Raw genomic sequence first — 19,574 nt, 5'->3', positions numbered from 1 at the left:
TGATGAGGCATAAATGTTGAAAATGATGGAAAAGATACCAGAAAATTCCTAGATAAATCTTGGATGCTATCTGAGGTTCCTGCAATGGTCTAGATGCTATGCATGAATGCTGTGCAATATGCAGGATGCTTTCTAATGCAAACCCTAAGGTTTCTACTGACTGTATATGCATGAATGCGTCTCTTTAAGTGGGTTAAGGGACTTACATTGATTGACTATGGTTGAGAATAACCTATGTAACTCGTGCCTAACTTATCCTGGACGGAGGATATACAATGGGATCACGACGTACGACAAATATCATCCTAAATGAAACTAATATTGTACAAATGTTGCACTGCTGCTAATGAGCCAGTTTGTCACCATGCGCTACAATGCAGAGTGCATGTGACAGTTTGGCCGAGAGCCTCACGTATCCAAATCTGGCTGGCTGCTCGCCCGAGTACACTTTTTTACCCAAGTTTACAAAAGCCCAAATTTTAAGGGGCATTAACGGCACATCAGCCCACTTGTATATCCCATGTAAACGACGGTGCCCAATCACTTTTGTCAAGCCAAGTGGCACATTTGTCAAGCCAGGTGGGGCAAGTTTGTCAAGCTAGGTGGTGCTGACCTTCCAACTCGGCCAAGTTTACAATTTCCCATTCTCAGGACCATCCAACGGCCAGAGCCGCCCTCCAAAGCCCGTGCCCAGTTACTCCACCCTCTTAACATCGTAGAACCTGCAATACCGCCTATTGGATTACTCCAGTGTGTGGCATGAAGCTGCTGGTGCTGCCGAGTCGGCATGTTCCACTCGTTCTGGGTACTCTATATTTGTTTGTCTTATTCAGATGAATTTCCTCACGGAGACATCCCCTCAGCTTAGAAAGCAGCTCCCTACGGCTCTCCCTTGGTGCGCACAAAGAGAGAGAGAGAGAGAGAGAGAGAGAGAGAGAGATCCACTCTCTTCCGCTCTTATACTTCTGAGAGACAAAAGCTGCACAGCTAGCGTCGAATCACGCTTTTGATCCAACACTTCTTGCACAGGTAGGGCGGAAGGGAGCAGCTTTATACTGCTGCACAGACTGCACACACACACACACACACAGAGAACGCCATGCACACCCAGATGTCAAACTTGCAGAAGGATGAAGATTCTGAAAGATATAATACAAAATTTAACCACCCCAAAGGCTCACAAATGAATACAAACCTTTCAAATGAGAGTATAATGAAAATCTTGGACATTTGCTAATGAATTCTCGCCACCCGAGAAATCGTTTTGGCAACACGCAAGTTCAATTGAAGTGCATTGCGCGCTGGCTTTCTTCAATGACCATCTTTTTAAAAAAGAAGCCAAATAAAGACCGTTGTCCACAAGGTGATTGTCACCACTGAGGCTAGATAACACCAGAGTAAAATCAGAGATGCCTCCTCTCCAGAACCGAAAAGCTGAGTGATAATACCTGCAATAAAAAAGCAACATTTTGATCTAAAAGCAAAGTCAGCTCTTATAGTGCATGTGCTTGTCACTCATAGATTTATGGAAACAATTATTATGTAGATAGTGTTGAACAGACCAATGGTCATGGCAGTTGGCATTGTATACTGCATCAAAAGAACTAGGTGAAATAAAGGATCCGATGGTATCAGGCTCAGATGCGAAGCTCCCCGCACAAAACAAATGCCTAGTATTGGTAGTACCAGAAGCTTTGCCACTACAATTCCTGCAACTACGCCTGCTTTCATTTTTGCTGAGCCTAAACCTGTAAGATCTAATCACGTTTAACTACTCTAAATCATCTATATTAAGTCGAATTATGAACTGCACAGCACTTCATTATGACTCAAAATAATTTAGCCATTCTTACCTTGTGAGAGATTTCCACCAAGCAGGAGGATCATTGAGGGTAACATGGCACTCCTGGATCCACCAAAATATAGATATAGATAGCATTCAATGCTTTGTTATTTAGCTTTGCATGCCATGAAAAGTACTATAAAATTTTTTATAGAAAATATGTCATAATACCCTAAAGTAACCAGTGAATCTTGTACAAATCGAAGAGGAGCGTCTTGTCCAATAAGAGTTCGTTTGAACACAGGAATTCCTCCGACAATGAATGCTACCACCTACCACAAAAAACTCAAGAATTGATCCATGCAAATACAAGAACCTGTAAATTGATTAGAGTCGATAAGAAAATTACTGCAAGACAATCTTCACTTTGTGCCAAAATATCGAGCATCTAGTGAGTTTTCAAAAATTCCATACCCATCAATATGTGTTTGTATAGGTAGCCTTACCGACAGACGGGCCAGTCTGCCAGCCCGGCATGGCAGCCAACAAGAATTTGCACCACAATGGGTCTCTTCCAGCACGCCTGCCTATTTGATACCCACAGGTTGCCTGTATGCTTCTCCAATTTCTGCCTGACCCCATTGCCAGGTGTGGAATCCCCAGACAGTCATGTCTTATAAATAACTACTCTTCCTACCAACTTGCATTACATCTCAAGTGAAACTGGATTCTTCAGGCTGTTCGAATTTGACACTCCGTGAAAATGGGGGTCTTATGATGTGAGATAGATTGAACCACACACATGCCTGAGGAAGAAGCATTGATTTTAACAAAGACCTGTTATCTTGCAGCCAAGTTCTAACCCCTATCAAAGAAGCATTTAATTGTGCCCTTATGGGCCTAGGTTATGACTCAAACAGAGAGATCAGCTTGGATTGATTACCTTCCAGGGAAAGCCTTCTAGAACTAGTTAAGCAGTCCTAATGCCCAGGAATCCTGGCTTCCTACCATACACAGATCTAGTCAGGACTCATCAGTACAAACCTAGATGGCAAAGTGGTGACCTAGTAACCAATCTGCATCCCCCTGCACCTTACAAAAGTGTGGACTGAGGAGAGAATGCATCATGTTTCCACCCAAACGCATCGGTGTTGAGTTCATCTGTACAAGAAAGGTATTCTTTGTTCTCAAACTGATTTGTTGTGAATAGGCATCTGAGTATTTAATTTATGTGCAAGGAATGCAAACGCAGTTAGACCACATAGCTGTACTTATATGGTATGGCATTCTTTGCTAATGCTGTCAAGAACCAGATAATAGGAGAAATAGCTCAACTGCGACCTGGAGCAGCTCAATCAATGCAAAGAGCTGGCCCACCTCCATTTGCAGTAAAGGGATTATTGACAGAGACAACTCTGCCCTTTGAAAGTTCAAATTCAACACAATCCCCGCCTTTTTGGAAGGTATGGGAGACCATAGAAACAGATCTAGAGCATCAAGACCAATGTTAGGCCTCAGCAGAAAGAAAGAAAGTTATATTTATGTCTTACAAAAGGCCCAATGGACCTATGAGACAAAAGATGATTACAAGTATCCATGGAATATCATCGTCACTGAAACTGAAACTGGAAACCTAGTAACTGAAGCTAAGTGCTAGGTAAATGCACAGAACAAACGGGGGAGCATGCTATAAAGTATACAAGAATGATCATAATGCACTCTATCCTGAATCTATGGAGGGGAGGGATCCATGGAGGAGATCCAGAGAGATGGCAAGGCTTCGCTGTCAACAGGGAAGAGGGCCACGCAAATCCTTATCATCAACGAGAAACCCGTGTGGCTGCATGTGGTAACCCGTGGCATCAGTTATGCCAATCATTCATGTGAAATATGTGAAACATGTGTTATAAGATGCTGCACACAAGAAACCCAAAACACCACTGTTGATAGTCTAAACCAACTGGTGTAATGTAAGCCAGTTAACTACCCATCGTTTGAAACTTACCAGGCAATTCATAATTGCAAAACATCACTAATTCTACAGACCAAGAGAAGGTAGATGTACCACAGCCACGTTTGGAGGATTGATTATATCATGAAATGGAATCTTTTTGGCCCACTTTGTTATCCTACTGCAAAACGAGCCATCTTTATAAAGATGAAGGCCAGATCCGGGTTGTGATAGATCACACTGCAAATTTTACATCAAAGGCCATCTCTTTTAAATGACGGCACAAAACATCTTTAACATCCTTCCTCTTCATAAAGCATCTTATCAACAATTGATAACAACCCTTATTGGCTCCCTAATCAAGCACATTGTTTTTTTTACACGACTAAAACAAATTCAATTATGGAACAAAAGTGCTTTAATTATGTAATAAATGGAAAGGTCACTCTTGTGTAATATCCAAGTGGGTTGTGTTTAGAAGGCTTTTTCCTTGATTTTGTAACCTTCTCGAGGGTGCTCGAATTCCCATGGTTGGAAGCATTCATTGGCATTAGTTCTTCATTGTTAGCTTTGGAATTACTAGTGTCTTCAACGATATTCGTTGCAAGGGTTGTGAAATTGAAGTCCCCATGTCTTTCAATTTCAACTGAGCTAGGTTTGAGCAGATGATATACAAAAGTCCACAGTATCAACGTGGCTATCTGCATCATTAAATCAGTCCACCTTCTCATTAACAAAGGGCAAAGACAAGCATTAACTGGCCAAAAGTCTCCCTAGAGAGTGGAGTTGAAGGTTGTCAGTAGAAGTGAGCCAAAACTGTAAACAAAGGACACCCATTTCTTGTTCATTAGTATTGTTTTCTTAGACTAATCGTGGCAAAAAATCTCACCCATAAACCAAATGAAACATATGCCACCCCATTTCCAATACACACTTGGGTTGGCTTAAAAGGGCTATTTGGCTCCATACATGCTGCAGGAATAAGAACTAGTGGCAGATTTCCAACATTACCTGGTTATGATCAAAAAAGGCACCTATTTTAAAAATAATTTTTGTTGCACTTAGCCTGATTCAAATGCCCAACCTTCTAGAAAAAAGCTTTGTATGTTGACTAGCAAAATATCTACAAGATACCTAACCACGTTGAGAAAATGTTTAATGCCAATAGTTTCAACCATATCACAAGAAAACTTTACAAAATGACAACACAAAGAAGAATTTCACACTTTTAATAGAAAATATATTGCACTAATTGAAAGAAAGAAATATGAAGATAAATCATGCCTGCAGAGCAACAAGCTATGGTGAGGCGCTCCAGATGTGATTCAGGCTTGAAGATCTTCACAACAATAAGTCCAAGAACCCCTCCGATCAAAAAAGTGATGATCACATTGATTGGCAAATACCACCTAAAGTTAACAATCACATTTAGGTTGTAGCAAGAAATGTACATAATCCATAATTCAGAAAAACAAAGCACTCAAGAAACCATTCAAACTGTGTTTCCCTAGATACATGAACATGAACTTTGAGGGAGTTGCAATATTTTACTTTCAGTTATTTGAAACAAGGTATAATCCATGGATTATAAAGGCCAAAGATTGTATAAGCATCTCTTTTTAGTAATAATCCATGCATTTGGACACTAGGCTCAAATGGTACTATTCCCAGAGCCTAAAGAAGTATTACTTCCGGCATTCGGACTTGGCTAGATCAAGTTGGTACGATTCCCAGTCCTGATTAGACGAGCTCGTCCATGTAAAAGCATTGAGAACGGCAGATTTTCTAGCATGTGTGTTTGCACTAGAATGAATATGCGTGTTGATACAAGATTTGTGCTTAAGCATGTGTATGATATATACCTAGATGAATTCAGGAGCATGCCCAAATTCACCTTTTAGGAACGTGCATGTTATATACTCATGGTAGTCAACCCACAAGACTATATAACTATCAACTCCATTATGCATTGTATGGACTAGATACTACAACATCCCCACTAACATCATCAGTGCCCAATAGTGGGTGTAGAACTCTGTATCAAGATATGCTCTCACACACGCACTCCACACACACACACACATAAGAGCATATATTCACACACAACCCTTCGTACTGAGTTTCTGTCAAACCTCCGGAGATGCAGGGCAGACTCAGCCATAATGAAGCCTAGCACTAAGGGAAGTAGCAAATAGAAAGAATTAGTACAGCAAATAAGTAGTTGATAGGGCAAATGCACCACTAAAGATAGAAAGAATAAGTACAATATCAACTGGCCACAACTCGGACGAAAACTTCACAATGTGAAATCTGCATGTCCGCTAATACGGCTGAATTATATACCTAGATGAATCCAGGGGAACATGCCCAAATTCACCTTTAAGGAACGTGCATGTTATATACTCATGGTAGTCAACCCACAAGACTATAAAACTATCAACTCCATTATGCATAGTATGGACTAGATACTACGACATCCCCACTAACGTCATCAGTGCCCAATAGTGGGTGTAGAACTCTATATCAAGATATGGTCACACATGCACTCCACACACACATAAGAGGATATATTCACAAAAAGCCCTTCGTACTAAGTTTCTGTCAAACCTACGGATATGCAGGGCGGACTCAGCCATAATGAAGCCTAGCACTAAGGAAAGTAGCAAATAGAAAGAATTAGTACAGCAAATAAGTAGTTGATAGGGCAAATGCACCGCTAAAGATAGAAAGAATAAGCACAATATCAACTCGCCGCAAATCAGACAAAAACTTCACAATGTGAAATCTGCATGTCCGCTAATACGACTGAATTATATACCTAGATGAATCCAGGAACATGCCCAAATTGTTTATGATGTTCATGTTGCTTGCATGAATTGTTTATATGTTGTCCAAAGGAGCCGGAGACGCCTAGACCTAAGCAACAAATGAATTTGTGGGATAAATTGTTTGTAGACATTGGTACTTGTTGTCTTTGAACACGAAATCCCTTAGTTCTAGGTCAATACCTTGTATACTTATTCCCAGAGCCTAAGTAATGAGTCACAAGCATAGTCATAGGAAACTCCGTTCTCTATGGTCTAGAACGGCAGAACGCCGTTTCCCTTTCAAATGGATCGCCGGAACGGCTCAGAATAGGTGCTGACATGGCATTGCCTAGGGAACAGTTCCTTCTGTTTTCAGGAACGACATTCCCATTTCTGGAATGACCGTTCCACATGACAGCCTAGCATGCAACGGTTGTCTTGCTGCAACTTTAGGTACCAAAGGTACCTAAGGTTCTAAAGTGTAACTATTTGGCCCTCCTAGCTCTATTCTACATGATGGAACACATGCTCGGACACATGGACGGGTTGTTGAAAGCATGGGAACAGGAATTATGAAGTTGGCTCAAGAAAAAGCACCAGTCTTAGTCAAAAAGCAAGAAAAAGCAAAAAGTCAAACTTGGTTGACCGCAAGCCAAGGTCACCGTTAAAAAGAGGGGACGGAGATGAACCAAAAAGCTAAAAGCTGCTTTTCCAAAAAGCAGCTCTAGGGCCAAAAAGCAAGGCCCTGAAGATAGAAAAGCATAAATCAAGAACTTTGGCAAAGATGAGGAATATTTCATTATTATTAAAATATTAAAAAAACAAAAGACAAAAGGCTGCAATCCAGATTGAGGGGGGGGCTTGAATATTAACGATCCGGATGTTCAATGCAGGGCGTTGCTTTGCAAACTTGTGGTCAAAGGTTTCCTACCAGGCACTGAGCCTTGGAAGAATTTTTTCTTGTCTCAGATTTCCAGATGTACACCCAAGGTCGGGAGAGACTGGATGCCCAACACACGTTTTTTGTTCGCAAAGGCTGATATTAGGGCACCATCTTCCCCTCTTATTGCAGCCATTGTCAGAGCATGGAGAAGCATGAGATATTTTTATCGACAAAGGCTTCCTAGGTCTTTGGACGAGGCTGACCGACAACCTATTATGTGGAACGAGTTCATTAGGGATGAGGCTGGTCGGCCACTTGGTGCATCTCGTTATATGCAATGGTCAGGATGGGAGAGATGCGCATACACAGTTCTTGCTTGGAAGACCTTTAAGAGTCTTCCGGAGGATCGGAGAGTTGCATCCACTCAGCATCTTAGGGGCTCTCGCATTCGTATTGATCATATTGATGCAGCTATTCCGCATGAGTGGCTTTCTGGGACCTTTCATGGAGACTATCATCCAAGTTGGCGGGGAGTTTTTTCGAGGATAGGCATATCTCTGCAGGTCATTGCTCTGCCAGGCCAGGAGGATACAGATTTCCTCATGTATTCTATCATGCCTGGTGGGAGATTGAGGAGATGTAGTATGGAGGAGATCATACCAAACACTAGGCTTAGTCCAGTGAGGATTGTTGGTCGCTCGGGGAAGCACTGGTTCATTGACCCTTCTCCTTAGATAGTGACTCATGGCTCTTGGTGTTTGTGGCTATATGGTGGCAGTCCTATCAGATATCTTCAGTGGGATCCAGGAGAGTGGGAGTGGATTGATGCCTTCGATCCTTTGAAAAGCCTTCCTTTTTTCAGTTTCACTTTTCGGAATGCCAAGCTTCTCCTCACTCGACAGATGCATAGGATCCCTACTCTCGGGCCTCATTGGGAGAGCTATGATATTTCTCCAATGATACAACGCAAATATTGGCATAGACTTTGGCACTCATACAGAAGGAGCCAGATCTCTCATTTCTTTTGGTTATTCTTACATGGTGGTCTCCCCACCAATCAGTGGAGATCAGTTTTCCGTGTAGCACCTTCCCGTCCTAGATGTGCGGCAGATTCTGAGTCCGTACAACATTGTCTATGGGGGTGCAGCATTGCACAGCAGATTTGGGGTCCTGTAGCCCAACTTATGGGCAAATTGAGTGGCCGAGCCATGCATGTGAGACTTGGGGGGCAATTGCTTGGCTCTCCCAGTCCAGTCCGCAACTTTTTTATGAGGGCAGTGGTACATATTCTGTTTTTTTTCATTCGTAGAGGTATTGCCTAGCATGGTTTATTGCAGGATGTTCCTCACTCTGATTATACACCCCCTAGACAGAGGATTGACACCAGTTGGGAGATTATTGCCAGTATTACAGCATGACAGATCTGGAGAGCTAGATGCACGGAGGCTATTGAGGGTGTCCAGATTTTTGGATCTCAGTGCATTAGTACTATATGGGGTGATATCATCCACACTCTTATGGCTACTTGGGCTCGCATTCAGGGGCCCTCTCGTTCTGCGCAAGCGAAGCGTGTGATATTTATGTGGGAATGGGACCATGGCATCTTCTTTTCCTCTAGTACCACAGGTCTTACATGGCATCATGATGCTCCTCAGTGGTTGAAATCACCTTACATATTGGGGTGATTCTATTCTCTTTCGGCTTATAGCTGTGATTGTTGTATGTTTTTCTCATACTTAATAGAAGTCTCTTTCTGGGGGGGGGAAAAAAAAAAGCAAGGGCCTCCCTCAAGTATAAAAGAAGCATGGATCCCTCTTGAATCGATAGACGAAGAGTGTGGAGATTATTTTGGAGCTCATCATCTTCATCTACTCGCCACCCAAAGCCGGTCATCGCCCACCGTCCATAGCCACCAGCGCTGCCAACATTTTCCTCTAGAACCTCAGCAGGGGGGGATTGGCTATCAGACTCATATCCACCACCTTGGTGTTTGCTTTTTCGAGAAGATAGGGTATTGAGTTCACTTGGATTTGGACTTAGATTTGGATTTGGACTTGGATTTGGATTTGGATTTGGACTTGGACTTGGACTTGGATTTGGATTTGGATTTTGACTTAGATTTGGATTTGGACTTGGACTTGGACTTGGACTTTTGGACTTGGATTTGGATTTGGATTTGGATTTAGACTTGGACTTGGACTTGGACTTAGATTTGGGACTTGGATTTGGACTTGGACTTGGATTTGGATCTAGACTTGGATGTGGATTTTGGATCTGGTACTAGCCTGGTGAGAGATTCTTGTGGGTCATCCCCGTGAGGATAAACACACTCCATGCGACTGAAACTGAGCAGGAAACATCTCTAAGCGGGGGGGAGGAGGGGGGGTGGCTATTAGATTCATATATCTGCCCGGCGCCACCTTGGTGTTTGCTTTTCGAGAAGCTTCCAAAGGATTTTCTTGAAGATTGGATATTGAGTTCACTTGGATTTGGTGTTAGATTTGGATTTGGGCTTGGACTTGGATTTCGATTTGGATTTCGATTTGGACTTGGACTTGGACTTGGACTTGGACTTGGATTTAGATCTAGACTTGGATGTGGATTTTGGAGCTAGTACTAGCCCGGTGAGAGATTCTTGTGGGTCATCCCCGTGGTGTGCTCAGCACCAAAGATCTTGTGCCTCAACCTCGACTCCGACTTGGGATTTTACATCGGCATATTTGTTTGCTTTGTATTCATTATTGTTTTGATCCTGGCCATTGTGCCCGTGGATTGTTCGTGAATAAATTCCTGAAAGGACGCGGGGCCTGTTCCCCGCTCAGTGTGGTGTATTGTGCAAAGATCCCTAAACCCTTCTCTCTCTTCCCCTCTCTCTATATCTCTCTCTCTTGGATACGTAGTTGAGTCTGTCACGTCACGCCCCATTGGGCTTACAAAAGTACCTTCAAACGGGTACTTTCCTTGTTGATAAGGGCTTAATGAAAACAACAGGCTGCTATTATTTATGTGCGTTGCCCTGCAGCCCTTCCCTGGGATTGAACAAAGACTCAAGCTCCTTCAGAGGCCATCCTTGAATCCTTCTCACACCGTACATAGCAGTGGGCACACCTTGGCTACTTCGGAGTTCGCCCTCTCATCTTGCATGCCTTTCATCTTGGCTGCCTCTCGAGTCTCAGCATTCATGCTTGTGACTAGTCCCTGCAGACTGCATTTTATTTATGTAGTGTAGGGACTATCTCTCTCTTTGTTCCTCCTCCTCCTCGTCACTTTCATCTCCTTCAATCATCAATCATTCAATGGTACCTAGAGCTTCAGGAAGGAAGCAGTCGAAGAAGCAAGGTACTTGGTCATGGTGGGAAGAGGTGGACTCTGATGAGACATATGCAAGTGGACATGCCAAGAAATGGAAGAGGTGCCAATCATGTGCGAGCTCATTTGATGCATGAACTTGGCCATGATGTGGCTTTTTGCCAATCAGTTCCAACAGAGGAGGAGGAGTTACATGGAAGGCTTGATGCACGTGTGTTTTGAGCTCCACCTACAAGGTCTGTGGCTATAAATCCCTCCTTTTTTGCTTCTAGTGCATTTAGTGGTACCTATGCAGAGGCTATGATGAGTACCGGCTCTACTCCGGGTAATCCTCTTGGGCCTTTTATTGTTCTCACGGCACCACCATCACGAGGTGGCCAGAGAACTATTCCTGGTTCATGGGATCCTTGAAAGCAAGAAGCTGTGGATGCTGCAGTGGCCAGGTTTCTCTTTCATGATCACATTGCATTCGATGTGGCAAGATCACCATATTTCCAAGAGATGGTCTGTGCAATTGCTGGACCATCACTTACCTTGCAGCAGCCTGAACCTTCTGCCTGTAATCCATACAATTCTCATGGTTGACCATACTACCATGCAAACTTTCCATACCGTAATGTATGCTTGGTGCACAGCATCTTCCAGCTGCCATATCGTGGCTTGGCCTTCAATCATACACTTTCAGGGGGAGGAAAAAGTGCGCTCGCTTTTCCATGATGAACCTTTTCTTCCAAAAACTAGCCCAACAATAGTCAAAAATGGTAAAATATTGATTAACCCACTGACAAAACACTCAGTCAAACAAATTCAAAGGCTGGAAAACTCTGAGCAGACTGGTGAACTCAAAAACAGCCAAATCTGGTCAAATCAACCGTAATTGGTGATGGGCACTTTAATATTCCAGATAGTCCAATAAATGACCCTGACATGTCTCTAGGTAGCTTTCTGTTAGATAAAACTTCTTTTTCCATTCGCTTTTGGTTGTTCTACTGTCTACATTCATCAAAATCAAGACAGAATAGACTTAGAACAATTGCCTCGACATCTTCAATTTGACCATATTGTCTCTAATGACTTGCCAGTTCACATTATCTCATAAGTTGCCTGAGTCATGTATTGTGACACAAACTCTTAAGATGGAGGATTCTAGGATCAAACAACAATAACCCCCTTGGTGGATAACTTGTTCTCTAGTGCCCTTAAGGGAGGTGTTCTTTTAACCTTCAAACAGGTCCCTGCCTCTGGCAAAGCATGGTGACCTGGGTGCATGCCGATCCAATGCCATTTCAAGATTCAGCCTTCCTTCCTTTAAGTCCTCTGCAGGGGCAACCTGCTCTTTCAAAAAGGACTCTTTTTTTTCTAGTTTATTTTACTCTTTTCCTTCTCAACACTGCCAAATTTATCATTCAGACTCATTTTGTTGGGGGATACAGGAGGCACTTGGAGAACTTTTGTCTCATGTACCCCCACTCTGTCAGAGATTGAAATTACTATGTTGCTTTTTGTTCACAGATGATATTATGAAATTCCATAAAATCTTATCCTTTGTAGGTGGTAGTGCATGCATGTAGTGAAAAGCCAATAATTGAGTCTTAGCATCTTGTCAGAAACCTCCATTAACAATAGATAGTGGACTCACCAGGCAATTATATTTTCCGGAGTCACGGCTTGAACTAGGTTGCAAAACACTAGGGCAGGTGTAAAGACAGTGAATACGAGCTGCACAGGACATAAGCCATTCATGTATGTCAGGCATTGCGTATTTTTATAGCTCTTTCAAAAGAACTATGTACCCCCACATATGAAGCCACTATCCTTGAAATGTAGGCTTCACAAGCTTGTAATCAGTGCTAAATTTCCTCTCTTGAAACGTTGATTTCTATCAAACCCCTCCTTGGTCCAACATTAAGGCACAATTATACCCTGCTTAATTCAAAGAGGTGGAACTAAATAATTTCTTAATCCAATAAGCAATAGTTCAGATTGAGAAGGTTACAAGTGCTAATTAGCAGAAACGTTCAAATCTGTTGAATTGAAAGATGGAGAACCTTGTTGAGATGCTTGCGGGCGTCCTGGGGGAGGATGCCCACGTGTGGAGAGGCCAGGAAGCCTCCAAGGGCGCCAAGTAGCAGGACTTTGAGGACGGGCATGCAGGCCACAACCAGTATGGACACGAGACCCATTTTGTTTGGATTGACTCTCTCTCTCTCTCTCTCTCTCTCTTCTGCTGCTGCTGCTTAAGCCTCCTTCCTCCTCCTCCACCTCCTCATGATCCCACCCACATGAAAGAGGACGGGCACGCTGTGCCCCCCGCAGAGTTTGTTGGTCGAGATCTCCGAAGGTGCTCCGATTGCGCGGCTCGTTTGAATGTAGTATTTGGGTGGCCACACCCGTGGAAAATTACACCCAAATAGGGGTCCACAATGAGTGAAAAAAAGAAATGTATTAATTAGTGAAGGAGATGCTTTTCCAAGGTCCTTTCGATTACGATTAAATTTAGAGACGGGTTGCATGAAATAATTAAACGACAACCGTCACCGCGCGACATTTACCTTCCTCCGCCACCCTGCTGCCGCTTCTCTCTCACCCGCGCATCTGTCCCTCCTCCTCGTGCGATCTTCCAGCAGCAATTGCCGGCTTCCATCCCACAATCGCTCCACATTGCAGTTGCTCTCTCAGAGGCCAAACAAAAGACGTCGTTCGATTCAGCAACTTCCGCTTGGTGGCAGTCTAGTTGCGGCCAAACAAAAGACGCTTCTGCGCTTGGCGGCCGTCGTTCAATTCAGCAACTTCCCCTTGGCGCCAGTCCAGTTGCTCTCTCAGAGGCCAAACAAAAGACGCTACGACGCTTGGCGGCCGTCGTTCGATTCAACAGCTTCCTGTAAGATACCTTATCAACCTCACCATCCACAATGTCGGATGGTGAGGTTGATACGATGGAGATTGAGGACGGGTCTTCATCGTAGCAGGGACATGGAGACGGAAATGGAGACGAAGACGGAGAGTAGATGGTGGCGGAGATGGAGACGGACACGGAGGGTGGTGCGAGTAGATGGTGGCGGAGATGGAGATGGGTAGGCTTAGAGAAGAAGGCGCTTGTTGCAAGCGAGTAGATGGTGGCGGAGATGGAGACGGAGACGGAGGGTGGCGGCGGAGATGGAGATGGGTAGGCTTAGAGTAGAAGGCGGCAACAGTTTTTTTTAATTACTTTGTTTTCTTTTCCTATTTGGTTTTCATTATGTTTTTTTTTGTCCATATATATTAGGGTTGTTTTAATGACTCTAAAGAACCGACACAATCAGCGTGCGATTGTTTGTTACGTCAGATTGCAAACCTTGACGTCCCAGATCGTCCTCATAGGCATGGGCGAGACAGCAGTTAGCGGTGTGCCGCAATTGCTCCACAGTCGTTCGATTCAGCAACTTCCTGTAAGAGACCTTATTGAAATTTTTTTTAAATATATTAAAAAAATATAAATTTCATCTCTTTTGACCCAAATGAGATCCGTCGGTTTAGTGAACAGAACCTACACAATCAGCGGGCAATTGACTATATGTATTCTGAATTATTAACCTATTTTTTCTTATTTATTATGTAGTGAAATGTCAAAAATGAAAAAAAGAGCAAGAGAATCAACGACTGGAAAATTTATAAATTCAACTATTGAAAGCCATGAAGTTTCAAGCATGGAACCTAAGAAAAATCGTGGAAGACCAAGGAAGTTATCTAATGAAGATGCAATGTTAGATCAATCCAATGTCAGCTTGAAAGTACTTGAGCTAAGTGTGACTATATCATTAGGTGGTAATGACATTGATGAAGCATTACTAAATAATCTTCATGATTTTATCACTAAAGAATGCCTTGCTGGTAGTTGCTCATTGGAAAGAGGAGGCACAGTTTTCCATTTACACTATCAAATGGTCATTAGAATTCATGCAAAGTCAATAATTGCAATAAATAAGCTCATCAAAAAGTATCTTGGATGGGATAAGAATAATCCCATTAGTGGCATTGTAATGTAGAGCATTAAGACAGAAAAACATGCACACATTTCATGGTATGATAGGCTATTGTATGAAAGATATTGATAAGCCTCATTATAAAAATGTGTCAGATAATATTAGTGCTGAAGATATTACAAAGGGAATAGAAATTTACATGCAGATGATTTGAAGATCAAAGTTTGTCTTACTCCAACAAACATTTTTGATAGAGCATTGATGTTTTGGAAGTTCTATTTAAAGCATCCTTTAGGCAATAATTTCTGCACCACCATTCATAAAATGATCAAGACAGGAAAGTACTACCCATCTTCTAATTGGATAACACCATATCAAGGAAGAGGAATGGAGCTTCAAAAAGTTGATGCTTTATGGAGGACAATGGTATACCCATCCAACACAACAATGAAAGATATCTTTGACATTTTTATTAATAAACAAAATTTCGATGCTTCACATCCAAGATTAGATTGGTTCATGAATAGATGGAAAAGAAATGAGAATGAAGTTGACGATTTAAGGTATGCCTTTAATGAAGATGAAATAGTAGAGAATTTATATAAGACAAATAAGCAAACAATTGAAATAATGGAGAAAGAGCAAACACATAGACCGGGTAAAGAAATTGAGAAAGATAAAGACATTCCAATTGATATTGAAGTTGATGATAGTGACAATGAGGAGAACATCCACAAGCTAGAATATATTCCTTTATTCCAAAAAAAAAATATTGGTATTGTAATCACTTGAAAGATCAATAAATGATATTTTTATTATGTTTTTCTCAAATGTGAATCCATAGGAATTTTTATCTTGAAAAATAAAAAATATCTATGGTTTTCTTTTTGTCGTCCTCTTTTTAAAAGTAGAGTTATAATTTTATCCGAATAGTAGAGTGAATAGGTTGAGTGAATAGTAGAGTGAATAGGGCACAACATTAGTGTTCGAAAAAATCCCTCAAGTTCCAAATTCTTTTTTTGTTAATATTAACACTAACCGGTCTTCGGGTAGGTCACAGGCAAAAGTAATGTGTAAAATCACCCTTCCTTTCCTTTTAGAAGCTAGGCACATTGAGTTACACACAAACACGCATAAAGATGTATGTATGTATGTTCGTATGTATGTACATGTACGTATCTGTACGTGTACGTGTAATCCATTGAAACCATGCATGCTACAACTGGAAGATATGTGTATGTGTGTGTTCGCCTATGAACGCATGTGTGCATGTCACATACACACATGTAAATATGTGTCTGTGTATGCGCACACACCCATAATATCCATAGATATTGTTTACACTCATACATATATGTATACATCGTCCTCAACACATCATGATTTCCATATATATCCATATAGAAGCTTCTAAAGCACCAAACTTGGCATATAAATATACATCTAGCATTACAAACCCATAAAATGATGACAATCTTAACACACCTGAACACGGCTTTAAAACAATCTTCAGACAACTGGATTATCTCTTCTTGGTAACCTATACCCCGCGCCTCCATCTGGCAAAATGTATGCCATAAAAAAACATTAGCATTGAAGATATAATTCTCATTGCAAAAAAGAAGGGTAAGGATAAAAGCTTACAAAACTCATTTGGTGGATCAATATTTGAGGCGAACGGCGTTTGAAAAGGCTTGTAAATAGCAAATCGAAAAATTTTGTATTGTCCAGTACCTATGCACTGAAAATCTAACTTATCGGGCTTTTCATAATCCACAAACATTACATGTACATGAAGTTGATCTGCAGCCTTCCGCAATCTTAGATTGTAAATTCCAAGGAGCCCAAAGCTCTCATCGTTGTCGTAACTGTCTCGACCATACAAACCCAATAACAATCTGGGTTCTAAAAAGTAAAGATATTCCCTATTGCAAAAAGAATGTTTCAATAAAAATATAAGTTAATCAAACAAAACACAAAAGCTACACAAAAAGGAAGTTTCTATATACCGTAAAACACCAGTGCTCTCTAATAGTTCAATAATTAGAGATGATGTTGCTTGTCCTTCCCAAAATGGAGGGTCTACAATCCAGCCCATAAATATTAAATAGATCTTGGAAAACGATAATACCTATATTATACCAAACGTCTAAAACATTTACCTTCAATGTCTTGTCCATCACCATAAACGAATGTAAATGATCTCCTTGCCACATCCATCCTAAGCAATATACCCCTGATATAAAATATAACTCTCTCTCTCTCTCTCTCTCTCTCTCTCTCTCTCTCTATATATATATATATATATATATATATATATATATATATATACACACACACACACACACACACACACACACACACACACACACACACACGTATATATGGCTGTGTGTGTGTGTGCGCGCGCTCAATAGCTTGAGCCAAGCAACGAATAATATAATGGCACTGTGTATAAAAGCAATCCAAAAGCAAACAAAGACTGCACTTGCACATCTTTAGAAACATTCTCCATTCAAATGCTTACTTCATTGTACAACGATATGTATAAATGTAGTCTCTAACATTTGCAAGCTGCCATTTACATTTACATTCTTCGGCATGCCATTTGCAAAACCTCCTTGTAGACAACATTGGTTGTGAAGACTTCATTTGAACCTCTTGTGCTGCTTTCATATTCCACAATATGTTCTACACACACTTTCAATGCATCGGATGATCTAACACGTGACATAGCAACTTACAGTTGTCTATGTGTGAATACTTGTGTGGCCAGATAAAGTCCCAATACACTCAATGTTTGTCCTTGGACTTATTTATTGACATACCAAAAGCTAACCTGATAAGAAATTGCCTCCTTCTCATGTCAAAAGGCAATTGAAGCATAGTAGGCATAAATGTTATCCTGGGAATAAAGACTCTGTATCCAATGTTTGTACCTATAATGATTTCTGCTTCTATCACCTTTGAGTTAAATTGCTTGCATATCAATCTGGTACCATTACAAAGTCCCCGTCAAGGGTCCAAATTGTGGAGCAGAATGATAGGGGCATTAATCTTTAGAAGTAAGTGGTGAGGAGGGTAACCACCACCTAAGTTAAAACTGTTCAAGTACTCAATTGGATACAGTATTGCATCATTCTCACAAGAAACAACAGAATCTGCACTAAGGTATTCTCTTTCAAGACCAAGCAACGTACTCAAGGCTAGTTCATTGATCTCATCAACCTCTAAATTTCATGGTGCAAGAATAGCACGGTCTTTGAAGAAGCATGCATAATCCTCAACTCTCCAAAGATCTTTGTATACCCATTCTACCAAACTCAAAATAGAGTTGCCATGGATAAATATTTGCGGTGGAATTACCACTCTGCCTTTATTGTTTGGCTGACCTATAGTGCCATCCCCAATTTATAATTTTCATTTGACAAATTCATGTTCTATACCATTTTAAGCACTCTATCTAACCCGCATGTTTTGGGTGAGCTTTAAAACACTCACATATCTCCAAATATGTGACCGGCATAATGTTGCATCAACAATGTCCTCGTGAGATCCCTTTGGCACAACCATTAATATTTGCCCCTGAAGTCACCACCAAACAGCATAACTTTTCCACCAAACACTATATCACTTTGCATAATGTCCTGTTCAGTGCTTCATATGCGTACCTATGCATCATTGGAGCCTCGTCCCAAGTGATTAACCTTGCAAGTTTCAACACCTCTGCCAATGGGCTATTAGCTTTGATTCCACATGTGCTAGAAGCATTGAGTACCAATGGGATTTTGAAACGTGAGTGAGCTGTATGACCATTTGAGAGTAACAATGCGTCTATTCCAGAAGATGCACATGCCAAGGCAACGTGTTTCTCTCCACGCAATCAAGATAGCAAGGCATTGTAAAGATAAGTTTTGCCTGATCCACCTAGTCCATCAAGGAAAAAAACACCACCTTGGTTCAAAGAAACAGCTCTAAGGAAAGTATCAAATGCTCTTGATTAACAACTATTAAGACTCCTTTCCATGGAAACAGACAAATCAGCCTGCTGAGAACAGAATTAAACATCATCTCTTCCATCAACAAACCATTGTTGACAGTGGCAACACTTGATCTATCTGGAATAGGCAACCCTTCAAAATCAGCTAACCGCTTTCCATACTGGTGTAAGAGATCTTGCATGTGCAACAAAGCCTGATTCTTTGCTATAGAATGACAAACACCAACATCAACATACCCTCTTTGCTGCAATGAATGGAAAAAATCTTCTAAAAGTTTGGCGGAGAATTCGTCCCAAAGCTGCCCAGGGTATATAGGCTCACAAAAAACCATTATTAATGACAAATAATTGACGTAGCTGGAATCCTGTATTCTGAATTGTAGCTTCATGGAGACACATGTACCACTCCTCATCACTCTCCAGCATCCCTCTAGCTTCACATGCAGCCTTGAAACATGGATACAAATTTCCATTCACTGTTCACAAATCCTCAAAATATTTGCACCCTTTGCACACTGTGAGTAGCATCCATAAGTAATATTGCTCACTTGCACTCAGACTAACATTGTACATACGTCAAATCATATTTTCCCTTTTCCTTTTAGTCCATGAGTAAAGAGCGGAATTCCACACCCACTTGCAAAGGAAATCAACATACAGTAAGCTATTTGCATCTGTTGAACCATTCGATGAGAGATGTTCTTTGGTTTCTATCGCAACTAATCATATCACGCAAGTCATCCTAGTCATTGAAAAGCACATTATTGTGCATTGGTGGGAGATGAACATGTAACCTTTGTATATCGGGCTTTTCATCGTGCAAATCATATTGATATATGTGCCAACATGCCTCTGAAGCAGAAACGTACCGTGCATCCA

General features: G+C 41.4%; 1 protein-coding gene across 2 annotated transcripts; it reads right to left on the bottom strand.

The window, feature by feature from the left end:
• Window positions 1-289: 289 nt before the first annotated feature.
• LOC147611788 (protein PIN-LIKES 5-like) lies at window positions 290-13,150 on the bottom strand. Of its 2 annotated transcripts, XM_086783611.1 has the most exons (11): window positions 12,782-13,150; window positions 12,373-12,452; window positions 5,019-5,143; window positions 4,624-4,745; window positions 4,238-4,435; window positions 3,849-3,974; window positions 2,015-2,115; window positions 1,854-1,906; window positions 1,563-1,748; window positions 1,196-1,448; window positions 290-1,067 (listed from the first exon to the last, which is right to left on the bottom strand). In XM_086783611.1, exons 1-10 carry the CDS (start codon window positions 12,914-12,916, stop codon window positions 1,327-1,329), a joined length of 1,248 nt encoding a protein of 415 aa, XP_086639737.1. In that variant the 5' UTR covers window positions 12,917-13,150; the 3' UTR covers window positions 290-1,067; window positions 1,196-1,326. The 2 variants fall into 2 exon arrangements, with proteins under 2 accessions (XP_086639737.1, XP_086639738.1); XM_086783612.1 differs by lacking the exon at window positions 1,563-1,748.
• Between the last annotated feature and the right edge of the window lie 6,424 nt (window positions 13,151-19,574).

This window comes from Cibotium barometz, chromosome 46 (genome assembly GCF_041138505.1).
Source record: "Cibotium barometz isolate CiBa-2024 chromosome 46, ASM4113850v1, whole genome shotgun sequence".
Classification (NCBI taxonomy): Eukaryota; Viridiplantae; Streptophyta; class Polypodiopsida; order Cyatheales; family Cibotiaceae; genus Cibotium; species Cibotium barometz.
Note: the sequence above shows the minus strand (reverse complement) of the source record. Positions and strands in the feature narration are given on the sequence as shown.

Coding starts and splice junctions, on each gene's coding strand:
- LOC147611788 (XM_086783611.1), bottom strand. CDS start 12,916: ATGGGTCTCGTGTCCATACTGGTTGTGGCCTGCATGCCCGTCCTCAAA. Junction 1,749..1,853: donor TGGTGGAAATCTCTCACAAG/GTAAGAATGGCT, acceptor TAGATCTTACAG/GTTTAGGCTCAGCAAAAATG. Junction 1,449..1,562: donor GCCAACTGCCATGACCATTG/GTCTGTTCAACA, acceptor TTTTTATTGCAG/GTATTATCACTCAGCTTTTC.